Raw genomic sequence first — 27,809 nt, forward strand, 5'->3', positions numbered from 1 at the left:
AAAAAAACTTTCCCTGCTAATAATGACCATTTAAAATGAACCGTATTTTGATGGATTCATTTAATAAACATACTATATATCTCTCAAAAATAAATAAAGAACAACATCAGAAAAAAAAATCAATACTATTAACAACATGAAGCATTTAGTTGTCTTTTTTTTTTTTTTTTTCTTTCATTTAAAGACAAATTAAATTTCTAGGCACAGTTTTAGGCATTATAGAGGACACAGAGGCAATAGGTTAGTGTGCACTGCTCTGTACAAAAATACAGTCTGAATAAATTACATTGCTAGCCATAAGATTAGATTTCACTTACGGGTCAGTTCATTGCTTGTTTAATAATATACAGTTACATGCTAATCCATATATATCATTTATATTTCAAACACATAGGTCTCTATATTTGTTTTTAAAATTTACAAAAGCTAAATGAAGTTGTGCAAGAAATCCAGAAGAGGTGCTAGGTACTTGTCAGCACCGGACGGTATACTTTAAGCCTAAAAAATACAAATAACTAGCCCTGCTTGCAAGTTTGCTATATATATATATATATATCTTTATTCATATATATTTGAATGATAAACAAGGGATTTGCTGTGTGAAAGAATCATCCTGACAATGAGACAAAGTCAAACAACTGAAATAACGATGGCATGACACAAGCATAATGTTCAGAATGATTAATTTGTTGTACTTACACTCAGACACAACTTTTTTTTTTTTTTTTTTTTTTTTTTTGTGTGTGTGTCTAGAAAGAAATCAGAAGTGTAATTACTTTTTGTTCAATTCTGAAAAACAATTACCATTATTGGAATGGGGGTGGGAAAAGAACTCAAGTAGCAACATAAAGGGAGGTTCCAAGCTGATAAACGTAGATACCTAAATCCAAATACTAGATGTCCAAGTAAAAGGACCTGAGAAGCTCAAGGTGCATCCTAATAGATTGAATTATGTTCAAAAGGAAAAGCAGGTGCTGAAATCAGATCTCTGACTCAAATATGAATGAAGAACCTTGTCTTTAGGCATTCACATTTGTAATTTTTTTTTGCCTGAACATCATTCGTATTAACAGCCATGTAACTTTAGGAGTGCTTGCGATTAACTTGCATATGCCTTAAGCCTCACATTTAATTTCACTCAAACTCTACATAAAGAAAAAAATGTTTTGATAATTTTGTAGATTTATTACTACAGTATTGTACCTTCTTACCAGCATTGGCAAAACACTGTGCAATACTGCTATCAAAACACAATTCCCCTAGAAAGGTATAGAAATCTTCTCACAGTGAACTTCTCTCTACATTAACCTAATTCCCATGCCAAACTAAAATGTTCTCCATGCTGCTAAATAAAAGCAGAACTACAGAGCAGTTAAGAAAGACACAGAATTTACTACATACTGAATATTTGTCTTAAGTCAGTCTCAGAAAAAATAAATGTTACAAATGCTCTTGGGTGCCTGCAAAATAAACGGACCTATATCTTCCTTCCATCCTTTACCTCTTTAGGCATTGCTATACAATCCCTCTTAAGTGAAACTATCGTTTTGCTCTGTCTAATCTAATTAATCACCACTGGTCCAGGAAGGAATGCTGATACAGAATATTTTTCTGTGATAGTGAAGGCTTAGCTCCAGGGAGGCCTGGAGTTTTAGAAATCACTTCTGTACAGCAGCAACACTTTGAGAACAGCTTCTTAGAGGCAGTCCTAGGGTAGCATGGTCAATGCAGAGCCTCTGCTCCCTGAGAACTGCGGCATAATCATTAACACTGCAAATGTGATCTTAACATTGAGTCATTCAGCAGTCTTTTCTGTGGAACCAGCAAAACCATTTGTGCAGAGGTGGACATGCAACCCCAGTGTATCCACTTTTGCAGAGGTCCACATAGAATATACTTTAAATTTCTCCATTAAAAAAAATAGTTATTTCTAAAGATTAGAATTGTATAAAAATATGTTCATAATTAATTCAAAATACCCAAACAAGCAAATCGTAAACAAAAATAAAAGTGATACAGTTTAAATACACTGAGAAATTCTCCCTATTTTAACTTGGATTTCATTTAATGGGTACAATATCCAGATGTTTTAAGTGGGAAACATACTAAGCAAGGAGTAATTAGGTGTACATAATCATCAGCCAGCCCATTATAAACTCAGCCTTTAAAAACATGAGAGTAGCTCCTGCAGTGCTAATGTTTTAATATGGACATGAATGGGTCTCAGCTATGTTCTTGATGATCAGAAACAGTAGCAACCTAACTAGATATTTTAAAAATGGCAATTATTTTTTTTCCCTTTGCAACAGCCTTATAAAACGTTTTTAATAAGTATTAGATTACATATGGAATAACAAGTAGTTATTTCATTCACTTGTACCTTAACTTGATGTGAACTTTTAAGCATTTCCCATAACACAGAATCTGTACAAGGGCATACACAGAAGACAAACCATTTTATATTTATTTTGCAATGCCAACCGTGACTGGGGGTACCAGTCCAAGACCCTCAAAAATGTGTACAAAGTTAGTATTTTAACCACTGCATCACAGTTCTTATTACAATTTAAAGATGAATTCTCTTTCTCCCTTTGTATTTATATTTGTATTATGTATACTCACTTATACTAACAAATACCTTCCAAAAATAGAATTGAACTTGTTCCATACTCATTTTTTTTTCACGCTGATGTTTGGAAGTTAAAGGGTACTTAGGAAAACTGCAATTTATTCATGTATTTTAGATGCCTTAGGGATGTATATGGTCTTTTGTCCTCCCCCTTATTTCCACCCTCCCAGCATAATACTCAGAGCTGAGACAACTTCCAACCACATAGTCAGAAGCACATGTCTCCAGGTTTGGACTTCCTTCAACAATCTGCTACAGCTGGCATGGTGATGGCAATTACCCAATTACCAATTCATGAAATCCTGTGTGTGTGTTTGCTTTTTTTTTTTTTTCATTCTCCAAGAAGATTGTTGAATGCAGATATTAGACAAGACATTAACCAGTTACATTCACTGTCCTCAACAGTTACTTGCAACTAATTCCTTAAGAGCTTTTTTGAGCAAGTAATAAGGGGCCAACACAGCCTATTGTACAAGATGCCATTGCCTGCTTATCAGACATTTGAATCCTCAATGATACAGAGAAACTTCTAAATGGAGCCTATACCAGCTGCTCCCCTGAAGGCAATAGCAGATGCTGGCCTTGCATTCTCATTCCAACTAGTTTTCTCACAATGATCGCTGTCACGTAGATCCTTTGCTTGTTGTCAGAAAAATAAAGCCTATGTATCAGCAGCTTGCAGCATCTGCCTATGTAAGATCAGCAATCCTAGTGTTCGCAGTTCTTCTAAATGGTTGTAAAAGCTGGTTACAGTGTTCACACCCAAAAGGCAAAGGCTATTTTTATCAACTGAGCAGACTGGTGCTCCACAAGTGTTCTAAAAAAACTGTGAGTTAGAAAAGATGGGGTAATCCTTTTGATATTTTTATTTCCATTAAACGATTCTAGTAATAGTCTTCATAGTTCTTAGGGTTCAGGCAATAAAGGATGGCACCCCCAAACGAAAATATAGTTGCACCCCAAGCCAGGCCATAGCCCCAGTTGAACTCATGGTATATTTTCAAGCTGACTGTTTCAATGAACTTGATTGGGTAGAGGACTAAGCTGCACACCTGAAGAACAACTGAAAAAGAAACAAACCAAATGTCAGAAGAAGCCTTAATTCATTTCCATAAAGCCATCACATAACTTAAATTCACATTTCAAAATGCTCTTGGTGCAATTTTTGCTATTAATACTGTATACAATATGTAATATATATATATATATAAACCTTCATTTCTTCCACAGAAAACAGAGCAGTTCTTGCATATTCCCTTAATGATGAAAAACAATATTGCTATGGTATAAAAATAATACTTCAGATGCCCAAGAAATAAACAGTGAAAGCAATCTTTTTCCAATTCTTTTTTGTCTCTCTTCTTTGTATTTTAGTCTGGTGTCATTATTCCCTCCATAACAACAAATCTAAGATCATTTGTTCCATACCTATTATAAATAAGTCAAAATAACAAGAAGCAAGAATAAATGAATATTAAGAAATAAAGCTCAGAATCAAATTATTTACTTAGCCTAATAGTAATTCATTGCAGTATGTGATCCATATTTATGTACATGGAGACTCAATGAATTACATATTTTTTATGCATTACTGTGTAATGCAATCAGAATTAATGATATTATTGCACAGAATAACTAGGAATTCATGAAGTTTGATCAATTGCTAACCTTTTCAACAGAAAATATTTCCTCACATTATGAATTTAGTGGGTGGATCAGAGATGCTTAATTTTGAAAAAACAAAACAAAACAAAACAAAACAAAAAAAAACCACTAATAACACACATCAAATCCAAGGCAGGAAAGAGCGTAAAAACCATCACTTTCTACAGTACTGTCCCCCCTAAGAGTGCCCCATTTCCCACCGTCTGATCCACAGTTCTGCAGAGGAATTCATCAAACCTGTCCTTTGTGATACACCAAAACAATACATACTGTAACCTGAAAAGGAAGGTGCAAGATGAAAAACCCCAGTTTTCACATAAACAATTCAGTCTGATCAGTGTCCATGCTCTTTTGTAATCAGGCATACTGCTAACAGTATAAGTGAGACAATAGCTTCCAGGGTAAGCAGGTGAAAGTTGCACTTAATTTGAAGACAAGAACAATAAAGATGATTTGGTGATTCTTTAGGCTTCCAGTTCTGCCATCTACAAACAAATATCATGGGAATTATACATCATAGGACCATACAAAACAACCTTTTTATCCCTCAAATGAGTCTCCCTTCCGGCATTTAGAACACTCAGGTTTTAAAGACTTCAGTCCATGACTTCCCCTATAAGCTACGAGCCTTCTAATTACAGACGGTGAGCACATCCACAAAGTTGAGCACATTCTTAAGAATTTGCAGACTTGAGACATACTCTGATCAAAGTTCAATGGTATAGTTAGTTATAATGCCATAACTACTTTAACATTGACTGCTTCATTTTTATTTATTTATTTATTTAAGACTTTACCAGGTATTGTTAAAAGAACAAACACTACTTTATATAAAAATTGTGAATTTTTTTAAAGCCAAAAGTCAAAATAAAATGCCAGTGGAAAATAAGAAGTATGACTACTCTTGGCTACAGAAGCTTTTTTGAAATTACAGTGAAATAAAATAATATTAATTATATTTTCCTGCTGGTCAAACACTTTTTGCACACCCAAAACCTGTCATTTGCCTTTTCATTCCCACATGCCCTCTTCAGTGCTGTCAAATGTCATCTTTCATTAGGTGCTTAGAGACCAATGCTTTCTTGTCCTTTGGATGGGGACTATTATGGGGAGAGGATTTCCAATGCTCATCATACACCCTCTGATATCACGGCAAAACATCCACTGGAAATTCATGCCCCCTCCCACCTCTCACATCCAGTTAGCATCTTCAACTCTTTCTTGGGACTGACAATCAAAGTAATGTTTGGATAGTGGATTTTCTGCTGTGGGTACTAAAATCCACAGGATTATTATTTTTTTTTTATATTTTTTTTTTAATTCTGAAGTTATTGAAGTATTACTTTATGTCATTTCTGTTTAATATTTTTTGTCTGCCAGCTCACAAAATACTGCACAACACTGGAGAAATTTTGGCGTGGTACACCAGGGAAAGCTTCTAGTCTTCTGAAAAGATTATGCATTCTGATTCTGTATAATGAGAACATGGTTATACCCCAAAACACCTGAACATATGCTCAACTTTCAGTCACATCTTTAAGACCATTCAAAGTCCAAAAGAATTTTTCAGATGAATAGGTGTAAGCAGGTTCTTCAGTGGCTTCCTGAACTGGAGCTGCAGAACCTCTGCTGGGTCAATACAGAAATAGCCATTGGTGTGCATGTGTCTCTATCAAGTTGCACCCAAGGAAGCTCCCTACCTTCGCTCAAATTAATACTGAATTTTAATCTATGGATTGGATATGTAAAAAAAAAAAAAAAAAAAAAAAAGTGATTCCACTGGAACACGTGGCTAACAGAGCAACACCTACAACACAAACTGACATTTTTATAGTGAGGCATCCTGAATTTGCTACTACTGGTTCAGCTACACAATTGAAAAATTCAAAGGAAGTGCTGATATCAGCAGGCCAGCAGAAACAACCACACTACATAACAATGCTGTCACTTTGCACTATTTACAACTCCCATCATTGTTGCTCCCTGTAAAATGGAAAGGGACCAATATAGGCTAGAAACAAGTTAGTGAAGTTACAAAAAATGACCAGTATGACCCAAAACGATGTTGAAACCAATGACTGCAAGCACTGATCCACATCCAATAAATTTAAAGAGACCTGCTCATAGGAAGTGTAGGTACTACACTTTTTCAGAAATACTAGTTCTTCCCTGTAGAAAAAGGCTGCAAAATAAATAAATAATGAATCCACCTAAAATCTCTATTCAAAAAAAAAAAAAAAAAAAATAGTCAGCTCAAACTAGACTACTCATTTCAAGTTTAGACACATTTTTATGGCTAGTACACAGTACAGGACAAGTACACAGGAACAGGAATACTTTTACTTCATTTACATGAAGTGTAAGTACTCACCACATTAAACATGCAAAAATCACAACAAAACCTTTAAAACTAGAAAAACTAAATTTCAGTCATCTTTTTCCTTCATTAAAATTTTTAACTATAATAGATCTGCTGTTTAAAAAAAAAAATCCTTAAAATTGGGCTTTTTGATTGGTGTCTCTTACGAAAATGGTGGTGCTGACTAGTTCTCTGTACCATTGCTCCTGTTCATTCACATACACTTTATTAGTAACCAATAGGTGTTGCAGTTTCAAAGACTGACATACAACAACAGTCTAGGAACTTTTTGTGCTTAATACAACCTGTGCAAGAAATTGTGAAGGAGTATGAAGAGGAGGGGGGGTGATCCATGCTAATTTTTAAAATATTGCTAGCTTAGAATATGCCACCCTACTACAGACGAAGACCAGGAATTTCAGCAGGAGGCCCAGCTGGCCAAGCAGGGAATTTTTCCAACAAATGTGTAAGAAATGAGCAAACAAACAGGAAACAAGGATAGACAATGAGAGGAAAATATAAAAATACTATTTTGGTACTTACATACAAAATCAGGAAGGCTGAAGCCCAGCTGGAGCCAAACATCAAGCTAAGAAATGGCAAAAAAAAAAAAAAGTGTAATACATTTCCACAGGTGCATTAGTTGCAACATGAAGTTCAGAATATGTACTGGTCCAATGATGGGCAGAAAAGCAAGTCTAATGGCAGATGATGCAAAATGAACGCTTCTCCAAGATCTCCAGGGGTCTTGGAGCCTTTGGGAAGGAGTAGGGCAGTCAGCAATGCAGAAACAAGTTAGAGACGACAAAGTTGCATCAATGTCTATCAGCATCACCTCAATCCCTTGAAACTTTATGAAGTACATCTTCTAGTACATCTAGTTCTAGGCAAGTGCAGGCTCCTGCACCTAGGGAGGAATAACCCCAAGCACTAGTACATGCTGGGGGGTGACCTGCTGGAGAACAGCTCTGAAGAGAGGGACCTGGGAATTCTGGTGGACACTGGCTGACCACGAGTCAGCAATGTGCCCTTGTGGCCAACAAGGCCAACAGTATCCTGGGGTGCATTTAGAAGAGTGTTGTTAGTAGGTCAAGAGAGGTGATCCTCCCCCTCTACTCAGCCCTGGTGAAGCCACACCTGGACTACTGTGTCCAGATCTGGGCTCCTCAGTACAAGAGGGACATAGAACTACTAGAGTGAGTCCATAGGAGGACTATGAAGATGATGAGAGGACTGGAGCACCTGTCATATGAGGACAGGCTGAAAGAACTGGGCCTGTTTAGCCTGGAAAAGAGAAGACTTAGGGGAGACCTCATCAATGTGTATAAATATCTGAAGGGAGGGTGTTGAAAGCATGGAGCCGGTCTCTTTTCAGTAGTGCCCAGCAACAGGATGAGAAGCAACGCACACAAACTGAAGCACAGGAAGTTGCAGATGAAAATGAGAGGGCATTTCTTTACTGTGAGGGTGACAGAGCACTGGAAGAGGTTGCCCAGAGAGGTTGTGGAGTCTCCTTCTCTGGAGATATTTAAAATCTGCCTGGATGCCATCCTGTGCAATGTGCTCTAGGTGATCCTGCTTGGCAGGGGAGTTGGACTAGGTGATCTTCAGAGGTCCATGCCAACCTTGACCATTCTGTGATTCTTGGAGTGCACCTCTAAGCATGTGCAGAACAAGGTGGCATTCAGCAGTCAGCAGGGATTCACCAGGCAAGGGTACAGAAAGGTGCCAAAATGATTGAAGCCTACAGCAAATTGTCCTCAAGAGGAAGAAGAGGATGGTAGCTTTATTTAGATACATGAAGAGGAGGCTAAGGAGCAATTTCAGTGCAGCCTACATCTACCTGAAAATGCAGCTACAAAGATGTTGAAACAAAACTCTTTGTAATGGCAGGAAACTTAAGATGTTGTCAAGAGACAGAACTTTCAGTTTCACAGACTCAGAATGGACACATAGAAAAAAAATTTAAGGAGGCCAGTACAGCAACAGGACAATGTACTTGAATGGGTTGTACAAGCTTATCCTTTGAGATCTTTCAGACTAGTCAAGATAAAACCACAGCTGACAGACCTAAAGTTAATGATCGTCCTGCCTCAACAACCTCAACAAGGAGTTTGGACTAGATGCTAGATGACCTACAGTATCCTGTCAACTGATTTCTTTGATGCTGTTTTGTGCTCTCTGATTTTTTTATTTATTTTTTTTATTTTTTGTAGCTATGTGCACTTCCTCCTACCAAAGTTTGTCCTACTTTTCAGACCATTCTTACAATTCCTCAAAATTGAATTTTGTCTTCCAACACATCTGTATTTTTTCCTACCTTCATTTAACTGCAAGTTTGGTAAGTATACTTTCATTCTGTTTCACAGCATTATAAATAATGGCACAGAACTCGGGAGTTAATCCAGCAGAACTGTGCTCAGACTCCCTGTCAAAATGTAAAGATACATACATATCCTCTACATATTATCTGCTTGTCATTCTTTTACTCCCTCACCCATATTTTCACTTCACCACCATTTCCCTAGCTTACAGCACGTGAACATCATGTAAAATGTGTTAAAAGCTTACTGACCTCAAAGGTTCTTCTAAGACCTAATCATAAAAGGTAATGAAATTGTTTTGACACAAGTCACCCATATGAAGTCTCATTACTTCACAGTCAGTCAAATTTGTGTCTTCATGGGCTGAAAAGGAAGGAAATTCTTAAGACAGTGAGAGCACAAGCTCCTCAGAAAGCACTGTTAAAACAGAGCCTGTGAAAGCAAACACATTTTAAATGACTTTTTTTTTTTTTTTTTTTTCTTCAGACAATCAACAATTCTACTTTCTACTCCTAAAATTTCACCTGGTTAGCAGTCAGTTATCTGGTAACCATATTGTGAGACTCCTCACGCTGATGAGTTTATGACCTTAGACATGGCACTTTGAGGATGCAGCTTTCAGAGCTGGTTTGAATCAGAAGCATTTAAATATTCCAGCAAGTATGTATGCTACTGACCCCTACTTGACAAAAAATGCTGGGAAGAGCTGTATGAGGACACCAAGTCTACCAAGCTCAATTAAGACTGATTTTTGTATCCCTTCATACAGCACACTGACACAAGTCAACGAATTAACAAGCCACTATAATGGCTAGCAGTGAGATATTTATAAACCCCAATGGATAGCTCCACACAAGTGTCCTGCAACTCTGCCTTTCTGTATGCTGTACATTTTTCCATCGCCTGAGATATTCTTGCTCCTCTCCCATTACACAGAGCTGATAGTACATATTTTGAACACACACTTCTGTTGATCACTCAATGGTTTATTCTCAGTATCCAGGTAGATATTTTTTTTGTCCATTTATCACCTCTTTCAGCCTCAGTAACTCATTCATCTTCCTCACCTACAAAATCACTAAATGAAACCTAAAGCTGAGGGGGAAAAAAAAATCAAAATGAGAAGAAAGAGAAATGCCTGGAACCAACTGCTCAGACTCTGAAGTGCCTGGAGGTCACTTTTCCATTTGGTTCTCTTTCCCACACTGTGATGTTTTCTACCCGACACCCACACAGACCATTAATATATCTAGGCAACTCATGCTGTGTCCTTCTACCACAAGGCAGCAGAGGGATGTGTTCATAATCAGTCAGGCAAAATATTTTGTGATGTCAGAAGATTCATGGGACAGGGGTTTTCTAGCCTCATGGATGTTCTGTGAAATCCACAGGTTGCATAACTTTACTGTGCTGTAACCTTAACTTTTTCCTCTTCACTGGTGGATTCTTCAAGTGATTCTCTCAAGATATGCAAGTCCATACTCATATCAAAAAGTAGCTGAAAACAAAGAAAATCCATAGGAAATGATGTCAACAATGTCAGCATCAAATCCTGAAACAATTCGCCTCAGACTTGCCAGATAACGAAGAAGAATCACAGAATCACAGAATTTATAGGTTGGAAGAGACCTCAAGATCATCGAGTCCAACCTCTGACCTAACGCTAACAGTCCCCACTAAACCATATCCCTAAGCTCTACATCTAAACGTCTTTTAAAGACTTCCAGGGATGGTGACTACACCACTTCCCTGGGCAACCTGTTCCAATGTCTAACAACCCTTTTGGTAAAGAAGTTCTTCCTAACATCCAACCTAAAACTCCCTTGGAACAAAAAACTCCCCTGGCGCAAATGGGGCAGGCTGCCTTTGCCTCATCATCTCTTTTCCTTTTACAGGCTTCAGGCCAGGGGTATTTAAAATACATGCAAGTGTGTGCATACATACATACAGCAAAGGAAAGAGATGGACACCACTCATGAGCTACAGGATTAATACATTTTCCTTTCTGATTCAAGTAAGCATTAAACCTGATCTCCTCTCTGGTGACAGCAACAGGACACAAAAGAATGGCATGAAGCTGCATCTGGGGTTCAGGAAGTGGTTGGACAATGGTCTCAGACACATGGTCTGTATTTTTGGGTGGTTCTGTGTGGAGCTAGGAGTTGGACTCAACAATCCTTGTGGGTACCTTCCATCCAGGAATATTCTACTGTTCTAAACTGCCACCTTCCCCTCCCCTCTAAATTTTGTAATAAATAGTAGAACTAATTTTATACACAGGAGAACAGATTAAGCTTTAAACAGAACAGTAATATTTGGATTTTTTTTTTTTATTTAAATACAAACTGTATACTGACTAAGCAATATGGCAAGATAGTAATTGCTCACACATACGCTGCCTAATTTACTAAACAATGTTATGATAAATTAAATCAAAAACCAAATAAGAAATAACTATATAAACTCAGCAATCCTTATCACTTCAAAGTTAACTGCCCAATATGATTTATAATCTCAGAATTAGTACTGATATTTAAAGTAATGGCACAAGTGCCTTTATTTATTCAGTCAACTCAGCAATACAACACATGAAACAAAAAGATGCAATTTCTGTTCATAAAATCTGATCCTTCCTTGCACTCACCTTCTCAAAGTGAATAAAATATAATCTACTTATATTTCTTGAGCAAATAAAAGCGCATCTTGAAATGCTGTGGTTCAGTCAAAGTAACATAAACAGCAGGGGGCAGCAGTAGCCTTCCCCAGAGCTTTTGATTTCTGAATCTCAGCCCTTCACGTGCTGAGTTTTGTCTTTTTGTATACTTGTACGTGGCTTTTTTTAATACATCCTGAAGACTACATTCTGTCACTCTCTTCATTAAAGGCTATCAGAAGGGGCTTAAGCTGCTAGCTCCAATGCAGATATGAGTGACAGGATGAAGACAAACTTTTCTTGGTGAATCTCAGGAGAAATAGAAACATCCATGCTGACTAAGGCCCAAAATACCAGAATGTATGAAAGGAAATGATTTGATACTGTAATTATACCGCACTGGACCAGTTTTAGGGACAATTCAGGTGCATACGTCTCCCTTAAGATTTTGTGATTGTCTATGTAAACTGTTCCATCCTGATGTTTTTAAAACCAAACAGGGACTACAGTGTGACAGCTTGTTAAATTAATAAGTGAGCAAGCTGACACAATGAAATTAATTCCTCCAGTGGCACAGGAGCATCTATAAATACCTCACAACATAATCCTATTTATTTTCACACTTGGGGCTTCAAGGTTTCACATCTGAGCATTAGTTTTCCCAGTTTAAATTGCAAAAGGAAGAACATTAAAATATCAGAAAGGTCTTTGCATGAAGAATAAAAATGGGGCCATCAAGCAGCACAAAGTAACAGACTAAAAATGGTACTTAAATGGATTTATCTTCTGTAGTTTTCCCCGCTGCATATACTTCACCAAACCTGAAGTATAAGAAGAATAAAAAATTGTTTATGAACTATAAAAGTGGAACTACAAAAATTATTAATACCTTGTAAAACTGGTATCCTGAAAAACCTCACAGGACTTAACAGTCAAGAGGTAAACCAAATGCTTCTGAATTGGTATGCAGTACAAGGAACATTTTATATCATGAAAGTAAAGCTGCCCTTATGCACTTTTCATAATGGTGCTGGTAAACTGCTTACCTGCAGCAAAGAGCATGACTGCAACTGGTCTGTAGAACCGCCTCCGAGATCCCACACAGATTGAGATCAGACCAACCAGGAAAGCTATGAGAATGATGGCAGCACCACCCAACAGCAAAGCAAGAGTAGCTATCTGCCAGTCTATAGGAAAAAGAGAGAGAGAAAAAAAAATATATAACAATTCAGTTGCAATAAAACAAGCCCATACGCTCAGCAGAAACAACAGAATACGAGGAACACAGAGCCTGCATCAAGGTTTGGGTAAATACACAACTGCACTTTTTCTTTTGGATTTCTTGGATTTCTTTTTGCTAATTAGCCAAACACCTTTACACAACAAATGCGACTTAACAGTAAAGTGCAACAACCTCACACAGTTTTTCAAGGGTTAGTTGGCCTCATAGGGATTTCAGCTGAGGAAGATTGAATAATTTGGTACCTTGGCTTTGTCCAATTTAGAATGAGAAATTGAAGTTGGGCCAGGATTAGCTGGCATGTCTTAGCTGACCCCAAAAATGCTGTAAGCCTCTCACAGAACAGAGTAAAACTCAAACCTCTGCTTGAACTGATTACGGTGACATAGGAAGGGAAATACACAGAGGCTGATCATGGATACATTCCACTTGAGAGGTAACAAGCCCATGTAACAGGAATAATAAATAAATAAATTAAAAGAAGGAAATTCTCAAAGGAAGGAAAAAATACATTTTCAACACTAAAAAAAGGCGAATGTTTAGCCCTTATAAAAAATGGTAATGATGCAGGGCGAGTCAAATCTGAAGTCTGCTTTAAGGTCATCCTAATGTGTCAGTTTTTCTTTTCTTCCCCCAAAAGCAACTTCTGAATCTAGCCCAGTGTGTTTTCTAATTATTTTTATGTATGCAGTTACAAACAACATCCTTGAAGTCTTAGATAATATAAAACAAAATTCATCTGCAAGCAGATGGACACCAAGGCCATACAACATCTAACTTAAAAGGTTCTGTGGGATTTAAGAAAGGCATAGGCTTCATGCCATCTCTCCATGCAAAGAGTACTTAAAACTTTGTTTCTTTGCAATCATGGACTTCAAGAAAAAGAAACTGATCACTATTTACTATTGATCACTGTTATTTTGTACTTTAAGTATCCAATGAATATCTCATTCCTTTGAATGTACTAGCACACACACGACATTCAGAATGAAATGGAAGAATGTGTTGTATAGTTCAAAGAAAATAAAAGGATTTAACAGTTTTTAGAATAAATTTTGAGATTTTAATGCTACTAAAATAAGAACAGCAACAGTAAAAATACACATTCTCTTTCTGAAAAGCAAAATTCAGTGTTTTAGACAACAACATATTTCTGGTTTCAACAGGGATCTAATCTGCTAAAGATGCCTAAAATGCAGTTGTGGGGTTTTGGAATGGGAGGTTTACAACTATAATCACAAAAAAAAACCTTCATATGTTATATGAAAAAGATGGAGAAGATGAAAACAAGAAACTGAAGATCTATAGAGGCGTTTCTTATAAAGAAAGTTGTTTTAAAGGTGTTTGTGTGTGTACACACTTATTTTAATTTTTGTTAGAAATCTAGGCATGTTGTTTACTAATACTTTAATTACTAAGTACTCAACCTTCCAAGCCCTTTTACTCCATGTTTTTGGACCAAAACCAAGGCTAGGAACAATCTTTTATTCTTCTACTTTCAGCATGCAATCTAAAAGATCAGCCTGCTGCATGTTCCTCTGGATGGAAATACAATTTTAGTTATGGATTGGAATGTTACGAGAAGTGGTTTTTAATGTTGATGTGATACTTCAAAAACACTAAGTGGTTAGTATAGTGATGATTTAGAAAGTATTCTTCCAATATCACAGTGCATTATGGATGGAAAATATAGAAATAAATAAACAGAACAGACCATTTTGGAACACTATGAAAGGAATCTTCGGACTTGAAGATTACACAGCTACAAAGACTAGACACGTAAATTCATCTTGCCCCAAAGTTAAAAGCCATAAAAAAGTGATAAAATAAATCAAAGTGCCAGATGGGAAAACTCAGAAACCACCAGTTTTGAAAGCCACTACAAATAATACAATATTAAATACTGCCTTTATATTGACCAGATACCGAAGTCTAATGCAAACAAAAGGTGTACAGCATTGGAGTAGCAAACAAATGGAAAACGATTTGAGTACACTATTGCTTTACTAAGCCATGTAGCAAGGCCACCAATCAAGTGAAAATAACAAAGGCAAAGATGATATAAGCATGAGGTTAAAATACAGCTTGGCTTCCAGGACAGAGCTATCTATGGATTTTGGAAAGGTTAAAAAATAAACAAGCTACTTTACTATAGTACCAATGTGGGAGGTATCCGTGTTGAAAAACACCTACGCTCCCAACTTAAAAAAAGAATTGACTTAGTTAAACAAAGTTAGTTTCTAGAATAAGAGAGCCTACTTGTTGTTGTTGACAATAGGACCAAACTGAGGACTGAGGTTCTATATGTTCCTAAGGATTGGGTATTTAACATTGTGTTCTGTGTTCCAAAACGTCTGGAATCTTCTCCTGCCCTGCCCTGCCCTCCCTCCCCCACCTTTTTTTTTTTAGTTCCAGTCTTCATTTGAGAGCATGCAACTCTAGCAATCTTTAGGTACACCTGCAACAATGACGGATTCTGTTTGAAGAACATCATGAAAGTCAGTCCAGTCAGACAGCAGACAGACATTACAGCATAAGTAATAAGGGGCTGAGTTTTTCTATATTGCCTACCATGGAAACTGTATGCTTAAATCTCCTTGTTGTCTTAGAAACACCTTAACTATCAATTTTGTAAGCCATTTGAGCTAGCAACAAAATAAATCTTATGTTGGACTAAGTAAGCAAATTTCTGCATAGGCAATGCAGAAATTATTAACAGTGATTATTTTAAGAAGAGGCCACTGGATTTGTTTTATATGAGAGAAAAGAAACATCCAAGAAAACTGAATAACTACTCCTGAAAGAAGAATCCCCTGTAAGTTAAGATAGCTACAACATTATAACCACATGTAACAAATGCTTTTCTACAGTAACAAGGTGTAGTTCCCTCAGACTACCCAGATGTGATTTATAACACACAGCATCAAAATGGGAACAGCAGATTTCTCCTTTACATAGTGTTACTGGTACACAGAACATAAACATCATCAGTACACTTTGGTGATATCCAAAATATGCTTGCACCATATCTATACATGAGACAATCTTGTAAATGAGTTACTATACTCATTTCAGGAGACTCAGCAATTCAGGGAGACTGTGCAGAGATAAAAACATGCATGAACATGAGCAAAATGGGACTTTGGAGAAGATCTTTTTAAGTTTTCAGGATTCTAAATATGCGTTTACACGTAAGAATGCACATAAATATTTTTCACTGTACATCGGCACAGTTTATTTACATTATACAACAACTATTTAAGAAAAATGTTAAGAACCAGTAAAAACTCCACTCCCGCAAATCCTTAAAAACTTTCAGATTTTAAAAGGTGCTGCCGTCCCACAGGTATGCTGAAATTAAGTTCATTTGTTGTTTTATACCTGCAGAGACAACAGAAAACCTAACTTTTTCCAATTTTCATTATTTTACCAATCTGAACAACAGGAATGAATACATTTTTGGACAATCGCTGAGTAATTCAAGACAGATTTCTTAATAAAACTTCCATTTAATTTGTACTGCATTTAGTTCTGTAAATCCAAAAAGTTTTTTTACTGAACATGAACCATTGTTTATGTCTATTCCATGGTAAATCTATACCTCAGTTCTGATAGTGATGATAACTTTTGCATCATTTTTATTATAATAATCTGCCTGTTAGTTTAGGGATGCAGATTTCAATATTTGCAAATGTATGCAAATTTGAACCCAGGTTCTTCAAACATATTTTCAAAGCATATTGTATAAAATTCATAAAAGTCATCACTTTGAGTAAAATAAAAGATATGACGTTTCTTTTCAAGTAATTGTTCACAGATAATTCAGTGCCTTTTTGCAAGGACAGACTGATTGCATTGCTCTTTGGAAATTATACCAGATTCTTAATAATATGGAAGCACAATGTTAATTGCACACTGAAAGGTGTGACTCTCCTACCTTCTTGCCCCCTAATGAAATGACCTAAGGCTTATATTCATTGGCTGTATATTCATTTATAATTAGAAGCACCTCCATTTGCTTTATTTCTTGGACAAAATAATGCTTCAATACCAAATTAAATTCAGGAAAAGCTTTAAAAGAATTATTAAAAATATAAAAGTTCTGCAATATTTATTTTAATAGATAGGCCATTTTTTAATGTGAGAAAGAACAATGCAAATGGCTAGCACTGTCATTTTTCCACATTTTCGGCAAGTTCCCAAAAAATTAAATATTCTCTCTATATGGTATTGTCTAGTAAAAAAAGCTGTGGAAGTAAAAGCATATTGTTGGAATATGTGAAGTATTTGTACATATGTTTCTTTCAGGCAACAAAAGCAAACTGAATACATCTCTTAAGAAGCAATCAAGTACTCCTTTCTTTCATACAATGGTTCTATGAGGAGTCCTCTCCTCACAGAGGCTAAAGAAATGCATGCATCTGTTACAAGCTGAAGGTAATGACCTTCTAGCACTAAACAAAACACCACTGAGGAAAACAAAAACAAAATAACTTATAACACTCTAATGCAAGTTTTTCTGATTAATTGCAAAGCCTCCACTTACTTGCTGTCAGCCAACAAATATTCCTAGAAATTGTAATATAGCATTTAAATTCAGGAGTATTGAATTTCAAAGAGTGCGTCAAGTAAAGCATAGAAAGTTGAAGCACCCGCACATAAGGAATTAAATATAACCTACTTAATGTCATAACAATCAACTAAGATAAATAAGGCTGCTACAGATATTCCTAATTGTTTCACATTAAAAATTATTTTTAATGTTATCAACAGTCATCAACTTAGCCATCCAACAACCATGTTTTAAAAGTAACAACAATATAAAAAGACAAAAATAGAATCTGTTTTCTAAAAGTATATTTGTCACATGATAGTGCTCTTTTTTTCAGCATTATCAGGTGCATGGATTTCTGTGGAAGGTCAAACTATGGAATTCAGTGGAAATACTGAAGGAAAACAACTGTTGCATTCACCTTTAAGATCTGTGTGTGCAATAATTTTATGTACAAAGTCAGTTTTTTGGAATCTTGCCTGAGATGAAACAACTTTTTTGTTTGTTTGTTTGTTTTTAAGTTGCTCAGAGGAATTTTGCTTTTACCTTCTAAGTTCAAAACAAAACAAAATATTTGGCTGTGTGGATGAAGGACAAAATGGTTAAACTTGGGAAGTCCAGCATTTATAAGTTATTTGGTTTCTATTCCTCCTTTCTTTTACAGTCAGCACAAGTACAGTCTCTTGAGACTGTGTAGTCTACACTTCTGCACACTACAAAGAGAAGCTTTTTCTGGCAAGATCCATTCCAAATTTCCATTAAGTTCCTCTAGCCACAACCTTTCACAGTGGAACCTTGTACAAAATAGTAATAACTAAATATTTTGTGCTCCTTGTCAGTTCATACAGCATACTTATTACTGCTAGTTGTTGTACAGATACACTCTGGATTCTGCACTTTCTTTTATGGATTCAGATTTTTCTAAAGTATGAAAATTGCTTGTGTGTGCGGATCTTCAAGTCACTTCATCACTTAATAAGTGTTAGCCATAGCTGTGGGAACCAGACAGCAGTGGCTGGGAGCATCATTTTCTTAAGACAAAACTCAGATACTCCATCAAGGCATTCTTCTAGTTGTGACTTCAGTGTGAACTTGAACATGAGATATAATAAAGGGAGGTCTCAGCTGTAAAAATAATCTGTTCAGAGAAGAGACAAAGCATTTTTATGCTTCTTTTGCAACAGGAGATTTATTTATTGTGCTAATATGTCAGAACTTGGTCGTCTTCTACACACAAAGCCGTTGATACCAGGAGTCTTGCACAACACAGGTGGGCTTCACAGTGAGGTTTTTATGTGCTAATTCATCAGAATTTTGGCAATGTCCAAACAGAAATTTGAGCATTTTAAGCTGAGTGTCAAAATCCTTAAGTGCCTCCTAAGGATAATTCAGAGGTTCCACATAAGGCATCAGTCACTTTCAATTTACTATACAAGAAGCTCACAGGATGGTTTAGTGCTCCTAATACTGAGTGGAAAGTCATTTAGAGCCAGACAAAGAAAGAAAAAAAAAATGCACAGAGATGTATCCAAAAAACACCTAAGTGGAGCAAAATCAAGGATACCCGTGTCTTGCTGAGACATGGAATGCCAATGTCTAATGATAGCAGCTGACTAAGGAAATAGAAAAGGCAGATGCCTCCTTAATTGCAATATATTAGACAACTTCTCAGAAACTGTAAGATCTTTGCTTCTCATCTCCAGACCTGAAACTCTGCTTCCATTTCCAAAAGAATATAACCACTGGGTATGACTGATACCACTCTCTTCCATCTGGTAGACTGAAGCCATAGAAATATAAGAAAGATCCACAGAGCACGTAAACAAATAGATATGATGGAATACAAATCTGAGTTTTGCTTTCAAGTCACTCTTACCTACATGGTCTGTTCTGACTTTCCACCAACGAACAAAAGTGCCTCAACATTACTGGGAGGCAGCCCGAGTTCAGTTTCTCCTAGCTTGGAGGGAGAAGTCATTAGCAGTCATTTACAATGTTGCATCTCTCTCACTCAGACTTGTTCTTGCTTTACTCTCCTCCAGAGCAACATATCTTTTATCAGAGAAGAAGACACTAGCTCTGTTCCAAGTTAGGTAACAGCTGTTTGGAAGGACTCTCTATCATCTTAATTCCTCAGCCTGGGAAGAACTTGCTTGCTAGATCCGAGGACTAATTAGGCAGCCATTGTACAGATGCAGGCAACGCTACAGGAAGTGTTTTAAATCAAATGCCACTGCCCACGTGGATTTGTTGGGGAATAATGGTAGCAGATCAGGCACATCTTCATTCACCTTTCAATGGCAAGCAGAGCTCTTGGTGTCTTCCACCTAAGGATGCTGTTGAGAAGGCTGGGTAAAATATGGTTCCCAGAGAAGTCAGCAGCATGCAAAGCAGATACAGTTGTAGTTTCTCAGGATGATTTCAGCAGCCTGGCATAAGATATGCAGTGCATTAATCTGTCTGATGTTTCTGTTTCAGCTGCTGTATTAGGCAGACTATGATGGCCCTGAGACTACTGGATTCAAACTTTGTGTGCTTCAAAAGCAGTGCAAGTTTTATCCTTATTCTCTACAGGAGATCAAACCAAACAACAAAAACAATAAAAATATGGTAACCATCTCTGCTGCTGCTGTTGTGCAAAGGAGACAGATTTTGCAAGACAAGATGGTCTAATGCCTGGGGGGTTACAGATGTATGAGCAACTTGAAACATAACAGGTGCTTGCTCCTCCGCCCACTGACACACATCTCTCCTGAAGATTAAAGCTTGTATTCCTTATTTATAGAAAATACACACTTTGGGAGGTTTTAGTATAACTCCTCTTTTTCTAAGTCATGGCCTGCCTGCACTTTTAAAATCACTGAGTAAAATCCTTTAAATGAAGCACCTCTTCAGATAGAGCCAAGTGCTGCCATTATACAGATCTTTATTTTATTATTTAAAGGCAACGTGCATTGCACATCACTTCTGACAACCGATGACTTCAAAATAAGCGCAGCATTACAGAAAATCAAGAATCTATAATTCATTCATAGAATAATACGTGTACTCAGGCACTTCTTCCATTGGCTATGTGGCATTACTCTGAGATTAGCTTGCTACTACACCATTTGAATTATCAGATATTCTTTCATTCAATAAAAAAATGAAACACCCACCTACAACTCCAAGAACATCAGAAAACCCTGGAAATCTTACAATTGTGTCATTAGGAGAAAAGTGTGGGAGATGTGTTATACAAGCTTTTCAAGAAAAGCTCACCTTTTCTGACTTCACCCATATATATTTCAGTAATCTGAAGAAGGAATAAGTGCACTTCATGTTGTAACAGAAGTGTAATTATTTCCTACAGTTACCAATGCTCTTCAAGCAAACTGGCTATCTTTTGCAGTTTTCAAAACTCATTCCACTGTTCCTTGCAGAAAACAGTTAGCATTTAGAATAGTTCTAATAGTACTTTCCAACAAAATGATGGCATTTATATTATAGAACTGGAACAACTGAAAACCCATAAAGCAATACAGCTGGATAGACTTTACCTTCTACAGCTTGCTGTATTGAATATTACGTAGTTATCCCTGGACAAAAATCAGTAACAGAGGCAAGGTTACTCTATACTTGATTCTAAATATAAAGTCTCATCAAATATTTAAACCACTTACGATCTCCCTAACATAAGGAACATCTTTTAACTTACTGGTGCAAGGGTTCTTTATTAAATAAAGAGCAACAGGATAAGTTACTAATTTTGAAATTGCAATGAACAACAGCAGTAACAGATAAAGAGTGTTATCAGTCATAAAGAGTATGGTGCTCTCTGATCAGATAAACTCACACAAACTTCACACTTTATACAATTCATGTGTCTAAGTGTCTAAGAGACACTTTCATGTGTCTCTTAGCTGGCTGGAGAAGGATGGCTGAAATGGTAGCTTGCCATCAAACTAAAAGGTCTAGACTACTATGCAGAAGTCTTAGATGTGTTATGCCTTGGGTAGCCTGAGACTAAAATAAGCGCTCCATTTATAAACGAGGAGAGAATAACTTAAAATTTTCTATTTGGGCTAAAGGGAGAGGTAATTCACAAATTCAAGACATTCTGAACACATTCAAGAAGTCAGGTAAACATAAGGCATAAACAGAGTATCAGTGACCACAGAGTCACAGAAAAAACGTGGTTAGAAAAGACCTCTGGAGATCGTGTCACCCAGCTCCCTGTGGAAAGAAGGACTAGCCTCCAAGTCAGACCCAACTTCAAAGCTAGATAAGCTTGTTCAGGGTCTTAGGTGGTGAGTTTGAAGTAGTATAGCTTTTGATTTTATATCCACCTTCAGATAAAGTGTTGTGGATGATTATTAAAGAGAGTAATATGGAAAGTGCCAGACTACAGTTTTTAAAAATAAATTGAATGTTTTATTAATTCATCCGTACATTGCATGTGCTACTTTCTTCAGACTTAGTTAAATCACATCTGTTTCTCTTATTTTATACCAAACTATCAGCCTTGCTAAGGTTTTTACAAATGTGTCAACATCAACTCAGAGCAACGATCCACATCTTCTAATGAGGAAGCTGCTTTTGAGCTAGAAATTTCCCCTTGGAACAACTGCTTAGATTCAAAACAAGCAGATACCATCCAAGACCATTGAGCCATGTTAATTCAGATATCTGCATCTAATGTATAATTAAGGTTAAAGCTCTTCAAGTGCTACCAATGAGCAGCCTTTTATTTTATTTTTTTCCTTTCAAGAACAAATTAGAACAGAATTATAAGCACAAAACTAGATTCAAGTCATTTTACTGTTTTATGATGTAACTTAAGCCTACATTTATGGTTTGACTTTTTTAAACCACTAGGCTTCAATATGTACAGAGGTCCTTTTGCATTTATTTACTTGAGATCATTTTGCTTTTCAAACATTCATGGGTAGTTTTTGGAGAATACAGTAATCATAAGGAAAATGAGTTTTCATAAACAAATACATAGGTTGTTAAGTAACAAAGTCATGTCTCTCATCCATCAGGATAGTTTCATACTGGTTAATAGCATTCATTCAAATATATTTTTATATGTGCTATTTTCACAATAAACTGAAATGCTCCAAAAGGAGCCATTATTTTCTAGGAATAGTGTGCGCGTGCGTGTGTGTGTATATATATATTTACATATAAAATGTAAAATACATGATGTTTACCTGACAGACCAGATTCTATGGAACCATTCCACATCATATTTATGTATCTTTGATTTAGAAAACTATAATGCCTGCAATGAACTGCATAAATTCAAATATAATATTATTAATTCTGAAAACATAAGGCAACTACCTGTAAAGGTATAAACATCATGCAGTTATACATAAGGCATATTTAATTTTAGGCAGATACTGAGACAGAAATAAATATTCATACATAACTCTTAACTCCTGATAAATCTGCAAATCAGACTTAATACACTTCAAATGAGGTCTAAAGAAAATTTTGTTTAACAACACCAAAGAGAGATTCCAAACCCTGTAAGTTTTCAGTTTAGCATGTGGATTTAAAATACAGCAGACTTAAAAGACAACTTGTGCACAAGGCAATTTAAGCTTTGATCATAGAAAATAATTTTGTGCCTAGACAGCTGGTGAAACTGTAAAACAGCATTGCTGGACTTTATCACAAAGATCTCCACACTGGCAACTTTGTTAAATTTTCAGCTCCTGAAATTGTTATTAGTGGGAATTTTAGAATTTCATACAGGGGAGAGGAATATGCATGAATATATTTATATTTCTTGAAATTACAGAAAAAAATGAAAAGGTGATTTATGTAAAGACTGAAAAAGAAAAAAAAAAAAAAAAAAGGCAAATTAAGAAGAGCTCTTTTAAGAAGAGCTCCAACACAATATCTTGAGGTGTTTTTTTTTTTTTTTTTTTTTTTTTAATTAATTTGCCTAATTCAGATACTTGAACTCACAATACTGTGCAGTACTTACACAACTTTAAAAGCAGTATGAGAGCAAAGGATTGCTTGCAAGCTGTAGAAAAAGGCCTCAAAACAGTAAATGAATGCAAGCAAAAATACATCCCAAGCATTAGCACTACTCAAGGAAAACACAACTATTTTCTGCTATAACAGCCAATGTAATCATGTTCTGTACATTTCCTTCTGTTCAAAAACTACCAAGTTGCCCTTTTGACAGCAGTCAGGGGTCCTACATCTAATTACAACAAAGGTTTTTAATTAAACCTTGAATATGCTTTAACAGCTTCTAGCATGAGCTTGCCCTTGATGGTGCCACTTGAGGTACTCTCCTTCAAGGGATGATGAAGTAAATCTCTTAAAACCATGGGTGAAGATGCCTTTTTCTTGTGTATACTACTGCTTTTCACAGCTAGCTAGCTACAAAGCTGCTTGCATTGGTATCAAGCTAAAAGAGCTTTCCCTGTGGGAGCTCTCCACTATCTCCAAAATATACCGCTTGCTATATTCTTGATGTAGGAGGAAAGTGTACTTAAAATATTAAGGAAGCACACAAAATGGTCTCGAATATGAGCCCAGTCCAACTGGATGAACTTACTGGGAGCCCTTCCACTGACTTTAGTAGGAATTATAATGCACTAGCAGAATGTGAAGGCATACAGTAGTGTCTCATATTTCAGGTCTCCTCAGAGTGCAGAATTGTGTGCCAAACATGAGGAAAATTAATCCCCCCCCCCCCAGTCACCTCAAATAAAACAATCATTCCCTTCTTCCCTAGTAGCGTGTGAAACCTGGCTCCACTAGACTAGAAAGTATCTAAGGAAAATAAGTAAAGCTCATTCAATGAACTTGAATAAAACTGAGCAGGCAGGAATCTTCACACAGTATACAAGAAAGCTACAGGAGAGGGCAAATTTTCAATAAACAGAAATATTTTATTTCTATCCATCCACACTGATTCATCTTCCATCTTTCCATAAACAAATAGGTAACTAATAAAGCAACGAGATAAATTATTTGCCTTACATGTTGTTCCATAAACTGTCCTGCTTCTCTTAATGTCCCACTGTGTGCGTGCATGTGTGTATGCACATGCGTGGTGGGGCACAGGTTGAGGGGGGAGCCCAATGAAGTGTGTGTGGGGCAGGGAGATTTGAAGCAGGTTCTCATTCAAGCCAGCTAAAAGGTCCTTCTGCAATCAAGGGGATACTATTTCAGGAGACAGAGAGAAGGGGCAAAGGATTCACGTTGCTAAGGAGACAGTAGAAGCTGACATTCCTACATAAATTTCCATTTATACCAGGGAAGGAAAAGAAAGCTCCCTGAAGTTTGTGTACCCGGGTAACTGATTGAAACTGACGGTTCTTTACAATTCGGTTTGAGGATGTATGATTTAAAACAAAATCCAAAACAACATTCGAAACCTCAAATATTACTCCACACAAGTATAGAAAGACAAGAACAGGAGCAAAGGAACCCGTGTAATTTCTACTCAAAGATCAGCAATTTCCTAGAACCTGTAAGAGGATTTCAGAGAAGCCAGAAAAAGAAAAGCCATCTAGAACATACAGACAGTCCCTTACCCCTTTCCCAAAACAAGCATCTCATCCCTGCATGATTTACCAGAAGCTAGAGAGCACAGTGATCCAAACGGATGATATACCAACGCAAGCATGTGTGGGGGGAGCATGGGGGTGGAAATGAGGGGCAGAGGGGAAGAAAAGAGGCCAGCTTTGTTTGTAAATGTTTCTGTTGGGATTCCTGATACTGGAATCAGCATAAAGTAAATAAAACAACACATAAAACTAGAAACGATTATCGAACTACAAAAGAATTTACTGAAAAAATATTCAACAGGCGGCAGCTTGTTTGTATCACTCACAACCAGCTGAGTGGGTTTTTTTTAGTACCCCAAGCAACAGTGAAATGGCATTAGAAATAAATAAATACTATGACCAAAGACACAGAAACCTGAAGAACAAAAGAACATCAAGAAGTCAAAATGTGGCAAGAAGGAAAAATAGTATGAAAGACAACGGGAGCAATAGCAGTACATGATAGAAAAAGGTATACACAAGTACACCAAGAGGGATGGAGAAAGCTAGAATCCAGATGTCTTCATGTGGGACAAAATAGCATTTTATTTATTTATTTATTAGGATTAGGAAGCCTCAGCTTTCCATGCCTGGTGACTTCTGGGGATGGGGACGTAATGATAAGATCCTTGATCCTCAACAGCTTCTCCTTACACGATAACAACGGCCACAAAGAAAAATAATCAAAAGTAGGCTAAAGTCGGGATCTTTTGTGAAAGCAGTCAAGCAGAGATAAGGAATCAGTCACCTCTTTCACTTACAGAAGCTATCCTTAAGCCTCTCCTGCATCTTAGACCGTCACGCGGGGAGGGGAAATAGCAGACGGTTGACTCCCGAAGCCCTCCCCAGAGCTTTATTTCCAGAAATACCTGCCCTCGCCTTCGCTCGCAAGGCGGAGGAAGAGGGGCTGGAGCAGGGCGGCACGGGCGGGCGCCCCGCTGCACCAAGGCGGGTGGGGACGACGGGCGGAGAGGCGAGCCCCGGCCCCGGGAAGGCAGAGGGGAGGCGGCAGAGGCCGAGCACGGGGCGGAGAGGGGCCGGGAAGGGCGTTCAGGGCAGGCGGCCAAGAGGCGCCCGCACTTTTCCCGACGGCGGTGGCCGGAGCGGGGAGCAGGGCTGGAAGTGGGGAGGCAGCGGGCGAAGCGGGGAAGTCGGGTAGAAGAAGGGGCAGCGGAGCAGAGCCTCGGGCACCGCTCCCATACGGGAGGACTGTCCCCAGGAGCAAGGACCCTGTCCCGAGCCGCTCGCAAACCCAGGCGACCGAGGAAAGCCGGCTTTGGGATGGCGGGGGCACGCCGGCGGGGCAGCCCGGGCGGCCGCGGTGGAGCCGGGAGAGCGGGAGGCGGCTCAGGGACAGGGGGGACAAGGCGGAGGGGCAGGGGGAGCGGAGGCAACCGTATCTTACCGCTGTGCAACGTCGACTCGCAGAGCCAGCTGTCCAAGTTTCCGGGCTTGCGGCAGGACTCCCACAGAGACAGGTAGTACTGGTGGTCCGCCGTCACCCAGGCGGGGCTCAGCACGGCCCCCAGGTCCAGGCACAGCGCCAGGAAGATGCACACCAGCCCCACCAGCTTCAGCGGGGTCAGCACCGAGACGCGCACCTCCTCCATGCCGCTGCCGGACGAAGCCATAGGGACCAGGGGGAAGGAGGAGGAGGAAGATGAGGAGGAGGAGAAGGATGCGCTGCCGCCAGCCCCGAGGGGAACAGGAGCGAAAGCCCGGCTCCCAACAGGAGAAGCTGGGGGCGGGAGGAGCAGCGAAACCAGCGCTGACTAACGGCGGGGAGAGGCTTTCGCAGGCAGCACAGCTCCCTCCCTCCTCCGCCGCGCTCCCGCCCCGGTGTATCAGGTGCAGCAGCTCCCCCTGTCGCGCTCGGCTCGGCCCGGCCCGGCCCGGCCCGACCCCGCCGCGCTCCTCCCCCGGCCCGCCCCCCGCCTGGGGCGGTGCCCGGCCCCGCACGGCCCGGTATGGACCCTTATGGCCCCGCTCGGGGCGAAGTTTGGGGAAGTTTCCCCGCTCAGCCCGGGCAGAAATGCGTGGAAGCGGCGGGTGCGGGTGCGGGTGCGGCCGGGGCTGGGTGCTCCGCGGCAAAGCGCCATGGAGCGGGGAACCGGGAGAAAAGAAAAGCCATCTCGGGTTGGGGATTAGCAGTGGCTGACCTTGACTCCTTTTCTCCAATGACCTTTAAATCACAAGTCTTCAGTATAAGGTTAAAGAAGAAAAAAATCAAGGTTTCGTTGTTCACGCACGGGCATACTGGTAATTCCCTTCTCTCTCTCCCATCAGCTGCCTTTCTGAACCCAAATTAAATCTCAAGAAAGGATAGGTACTTTGACCAGCTTCCATTTCATCTCTGTTTATTTTGCTTAATTAGTATTACAGTACTGAGAATGTCAAGGGTGCATATTTTGTCTAGTTATTAAACATTGTCTGCCTCACAAGACAAAAAAACACATACAGGGATATCGTATAACATCCATTAAGGACTATTAAAAAAGAAAAAGAAAGAAAAAGATTCAACCTTTAGATTTGAAAGGGAACACAGTGACTGAGATTTGAGGCAGAACTATAAAAATACGAAGGGAGAAATCAAGCCCCAAAAGCCATTGTCAGGTGTAGAAGCAGGAGAAAACCCTGCTCCATAAGTCTTTCTTCTAGCTATGGGAATATTCTCAGTAATTTCAGAAGGTGCATGAGTAAATCCTAACGATTTAGCCAAATTCCTCACTCTATTTCACTGTTTGTAGTCCTTTAAGGCAGAAACAGAAAGAAAGAAAGAATATTATTCATATTGCAGGCTCCTTGGAGCACGAACAGCTTTACTC

At 38.3% G+C, this 27,809-nt stretch overlaps 1 protein-coding gene across 1 annotated transcript; it reads right to left on the minus strand.

The window, feature by feature from the left end:
• Positions 1-149: 149 nt before the first annotated feature.
• Positions 150-26,815, minus strand: TMEM47 (transmembrane protein 47). The gene is made up of 3 exons (XM_082781987.1): positions 26,390-26,815; positions 12,677-12,817; positions 150-3,692 (listed from the first exon to the last, which is right to left on the minus strand). The coding sequence occupies exons 1-3, from the start codon at positions 26,613-26,615 to the stop codon at positions 3,514-3,516; spliced, it is 546 nt and encodes a 181-aa protein (XP_082638113.1). The 5' UTR covers positions 26,616-26,815; the 3' UTR covers positions 150-3,513.
• Between the last annotated feature and the right edge of the window lie 994 nt (positions 26,816-27,809).

This window comes from Aythya marila (genome assembly GCF_965140915.1).
Source record: "Aythya marila genome assembly, chromosome: 1".
In the NCBI taxonomy this organism is placed as follows: domain Eukaryota; kingdom Metazoa; phylum Chordata; class Aves; order Anseriformes; family Anatidae; genus Aythya; species Aythya marila.